Source organism: Limulus polyphemus, unplaced genomic scaffold (genome assembly GCF_000517525.1).
Source record: "Limulus polyphemus unplaced genomic scaffold, Limulus_polyphemus-2.1.2 Scaffold6509, whole genome shotgun sequence".
NCBI classification, from domain to species: Eukaryota; Metazoa; Arthropoda; class Merostomata; order Xiphosura; family Limulidae; genus Limulus; species Limulus polyphemus.
In genome coordinates, this window is record NW_013672119.1 from 19,053 (window position 1) to 24,048 (window position 4,996).

Below are 4,996 nucleotides of genomic sequence, written 5' to 3' on the forward strand. Positions count from 1 at the left end.
TGCTCCTCTTGACAGCCCTTTTTGTCCTCTCCGATGGACCAGGACGACCCGGACGCTGCTCAGTTGTTTCCTGAACTGCACGATGATTCTGTTGACTGTCGAAAATGGGATTCCCAAATTCTGCGAAATTTGCCGCTGACTTATTCCACCATCTGCTTGACCAGCTATCTTTTCTCTAACAAAATCTAACTGCAGTTCAATTACTCACTACCTACACATTGTCCCGTCACGCCGTGACCATCTTATATATACCAGGCCACCCCCAATCTGGCAAATGCTAGGGCACTCCCGAAGGAACAGGATATTTCTAGAAAACGGGTGGCGTGATACTAGTCACGTGACCTCGCTGAAGCAACATTATTAAGCCCTCCTTTAAACTTTCCTAAATTTACTGCTTCCACTACATCTGAAGGCAACCCATTTCAAAAGTCAACTACCCTGTAAGGAAAATAAAACTCTCTTATTGGCGTATTTAACGTCGGTGCAATCTGGGAAACGCACTGAGGGACTTTTCATGCCGTGGGTCCCCGAAAGCAATGCATTTTTTAAAAATAAATTTCTATACCTATAGCTGATGAGTACGGACGAAACCTCAAAGAAAATTGCACCGAGAAATTTGAAGTATTAAAAACGTCTCTGCTGAAAATGTCTCATACCTTGCCCAAATTTATATTTGTGTCCCTTAGTCTTACTATTTTCATCAATAAGTACGATAAAAAAATGACGACCATCGACACCATCAATTCAGTTAACAATTACGTAGTGAAACAACTTAAAGGCGGAGTATAATTTTCTATGCACCACTGTTTTACTTGTGAATATAATGTGATTAAAGACGAAACTATCTCGTATACGTCCGTGTTCTCTCAACTTAAAAATAAAAGCTAAAAATATAGAAAAGTGGAACACACAATTGCGGAAACGAATGCTATTTATAAATGCGCATGCGTGTCATATTCGTACGACCTTGTCACAGTTTGCCTAGTTTTTCAAATTGTGAACGAGTCACAAAGGTTGTGAATGTTGTCATCAGATTTTATATACTTGAAAGTAATTTATATTTGTAGGGTACTGTGTCTATGTAATATCTGAAATTTTGAGAATATTTTTTATCCTAGTATTAATAATAAGGCCATGTAAAGTATTAAAACTTTAAAGTTGAATTATCATTGCCTATGGTTGAAGTATAATTGACTATGGGCCTATTACTATGAGTTACAAATCATCACTTACAAGTATTTAGGCTTTCGAGACTTGCTTCTACTTCTAGCACTAAATTATAAACGAGAAACCTGTTGACTTAAAATGTCGTTGCCTTAACAAGTACAGACTGCAAGCTACGTCTTTAATAACTAAATACGTGACATACACCGTTCTTCATTTCTTGTGTGAAAGTTTAACTAGTGCCAAAATTGTCACCGCCATAACCCCAGCTTGTAAAACCTTTAGGTCTTAAAAATTTCAGCTGATTGGTAGCATAGTGCGAGTGAATCTGCAAAAAAAATATTGTCATGGCTATTACAACAACTAGTACTAGAATAGCAGAGAGACTTGGCCTGGATAATGAAGTTCGAGAGTTACGACTTGGAGAAAGTTTTACCAATAATGGAAATATCGCTTTTCATTCTGTGAGATGTAAGTTTGAAGTAGAATTGTAGCTATAACACTGTATCAGTGTATGTAAAAAGCATGATATTGATTTTCCTAAGTTAGATTGTAAAGTTTTAGCTCTTGTATTTTACGTTAGAAATAAGGTAGATGCTAATTTACTAATAGTAATAGTTTTACTTTTAGTCAGAACAAAGGTATAGTATTCTACATGTGGATCTTAAGAGCTTGAAACTTGTCATTGTAGTTCGTTTGTACAATTTTGTGGACTCTATATAAGAATATATGTTGCATTTTCTTATGGAATCGACAGTGTGTGCAAGATGACAATATTAAATATTTTAAAACTTATCAGTGTTTATTTTAACATTCCTCATTCTAATGATATGTAACAACTGCAAAGTGATATAAATTGTATATTTTTTCTGCTACAGTTTTTTTCAGCTGTGAACTGTACTCTGTGTAACTCGCTTGTTATTGCCTTACGCTAGATTGGATACTATTATTGATGTAATTTGCTGACACTGTGAGAGGGAGGGTGTGTCATATGTTTTCACATGTGCAGTACTAATCAAAATTGTCAAATTCATAACAGTTTTTTTTTCTAGATCATAAAGTAAGTATAGTACATGGCTGTTAGAAAAGAAGACTATTGTAATGTGTGACAGGTTCTGGCATTAAGATTAGAGAACAAATTTAATATTTGGAAAAGTTGGACACTACATTTATAACATATAGGTGACATATGATCATTTCGTCTTTTAAGGCTGCCCATGGTTAACTCACCCTTGAGAAAAGTAAAAACTGAAATCTACCATTTGTACTTAAGGAAATATTGACTTCCCTCTTAAATTCCTTCCAAATGCTGGCTTTCACTACTTTTAGTAGCAACTCATCTCACAAGTCAGTTGTCCTGTTAGAAAAATAAAACTGTCTTAACTGGAACATAACCTATCTCTTTCAAGTTTTGAGTTGTGTCCTCTTATCACTTTGTCTCCAGAATACAGCACAACAAAATAATCTCTTATCTTTCTTTTTCCAAAGGAAAATAAGTTATGAGATCTTAATCTATAACTATAAGATAACTCTTTCGTCCTTGGAACATTCCTCATTGAACCCATTCCAATAAATCAGTATTATTTCTTAAATTAAGACACTGAAACTACACATATTATCATGTATGGTGCTTGGTAATGACACTAGTAAAAATATCACTAGTTATAATGTTTTATCTTGAAACCTTGAAATGGTTTAGCAAGATGTTATTGGGAGCTTTAATTGTTAATATTCAAAGGTGTCGCTTTGTGCTTCTAGTTGGATGGTTGCGAGCTTGAGGCTGGTCCACACCATACTATCATTTCCTTGAGCAAGACTCTTTATCTTACTTGTTCCAGCTTACCTAGCTACATAGTGGGTACTAGCTGTTAGCTGAAGGTTACTCTGACATCCCATCCAGGTTTAATTGGTGACCATTCTCCTGTGCTTGTTAAACTTGATACCAGAGTTCGAAACCACTGGTACTATGTGCCTTCAAAGCCACGCCGAGAATTTAACTAGTTTTAAGTAGACATGGAGGACATTGTTAATAATTGAAAGATGTATCTATTTTTTAAATAATGAGTTGAAGTATTAGTTTGATATCTTTGTTAGAAAAAATGATTCAAGTAATACCTGTGATGAATATTGGAAAGTTATTTTTATAATGTAAGAAATTATAAACATACAATTTTAATGTGTTTTGTATATTCATCTAAGAAGTGATTCAGTTTTTAGTGTCCCATGTTGTAACTTCTTTGAATAATTAATGGTGTCATTATCTCAAAAGATACTTTATTTTGGGGGCCTTTTTTTTTTATGGACTCCACAGTACTGTTAAAGTAGTTTGAATTTTGAATAAGACTTTGTGAATGAGGTTGTAGTGTTGGAGCAAGTTTAGAAATGCTCAAGAGGATTAAATGGAAAGCATTAAAAGCTTCATTACATGTTTTATTTTTAAAACTTGTAATTAATTAATTAACTATAAAGAGGTGTTTTTGAAGTTTCAAGGATAATACACTGAGGAGTTCTTAAACACATTTTAGAGATTATTGGAGATAATATTTGAATCAACAGGTAGAATGGTTAGTTCTGTGTAATCAATTAAGGGTAGAAGGGAGAGATTTAATTTAATTATTTTGAATATTTGGGGTAGCTCTAAATAGCATAATTTAAGATTTTGTTAAACCTCTTATAAGTTCAAATAGTCTGGTTATAGAAACTTTCACCAGAAGTCTTTGCAATAAGTTAGTTTAGTAAGAAGTTTTGTTGCTATTTACTAATTAGTTGTCAGTGGTCTTTTGTGATGACTGCTCTAATACGAGTGGTAAGGGATAATTTAAAGAAAACGGCCATAAGCTTATGAGAAAAGTGACAGTTACATTTATTGAATAGGGAGTTTGTCTCGGTTAGTCTGTTTTCACATGTGGTTGAAGCCTCTCTCGTGGATGAGGGTATTATTATTTCTGGCACAGTATGTGAAAAGACCTACTAGGAAACATGCTATTTTAGACCTTATTCTTAACTCTCCAGAATTAAAAGTATGTCTGTTATGTTTTGGGTGATATTGACCTGATGCCGTTTCAAACAAGTAGAAACAGGTTGAATTGATAAAATATTTTTTCTTTGTGTGGCTTCTACTCTTCTATGTTAAGTATTATAGATTTAAATAAACTCACATTTTCTTTTACTGCTTGTCCTGATTAAGCCCCAATGGCAAAATGTGGCATAAATAACAATTTGTATTTATTTTCTGCAGAGTAAATGTTATCTAACTCTATTGTCAAAATCTCACGATGATGAACCCAAAGAAAACCATTATGGAAACCAGGGTTAGATAAAATTGACCCAAAACATAGTATGACAAGATTTTTCTTAGTATTGAAACTAGGTGGTTTAGAGCTCAAGCAGATACAGAGATGAAACAAGCCTATTGGGTTACCACTAGAACAACACAACTCCATATGGGATCACCTAGAATTGATTATGTTAACCTTTAATTAATTTTCTATGAATAAGAAATTAATTTTTAGCCATTTACTCGTATCAATGTATAAAGTACATCACGTCACTTCTGTTATATTTAATTTATAATTGATCGGTCCATTTTATCACGTCACTTCTGTCATATTTAATTTACACTTGATCGGTCCATTTTATCACGTCACTTCTGTTATATTTAATTTACACTTGATCGGTCCATTTTATCACGTCACTTCTGTTATATTTAATTTACACTTGATCGGTCCATTTTATCACGTCACTTCTTTTACATTTAATTTACACTTGATTGGTCCATTTTATCACGCCACTTCTTTTACATTTAATTTACACTTGATTGGTCCATTTTATC

General features: G+C 33.5%; 1 protein-coding gene across 1 annotated transcript in view; it reads left to right on the forward strand.

Annotated features, from left to right (window-relative positions):
- The first annotated feature begins 993 nt into the window (after positions 1-993).
- Positions 994-4,996, forward strand: part of LOC106473799 (ELL-associated factor 1-like) — a 24,781-nt gene continuing 20,778 nt past the window's right edge. The window contains exon 1 of the mRNA XM_013934474.2: positions 994-1,635. Within this exon, the coding sequence (XP_013789928.2) occupies positions 1,512-1,635 (124 nt within the window). The 5' untranslated portion in view covers positions 994-1,511. The remainder of the gene's footprint in view (positions 1,636-4,996) is intronic.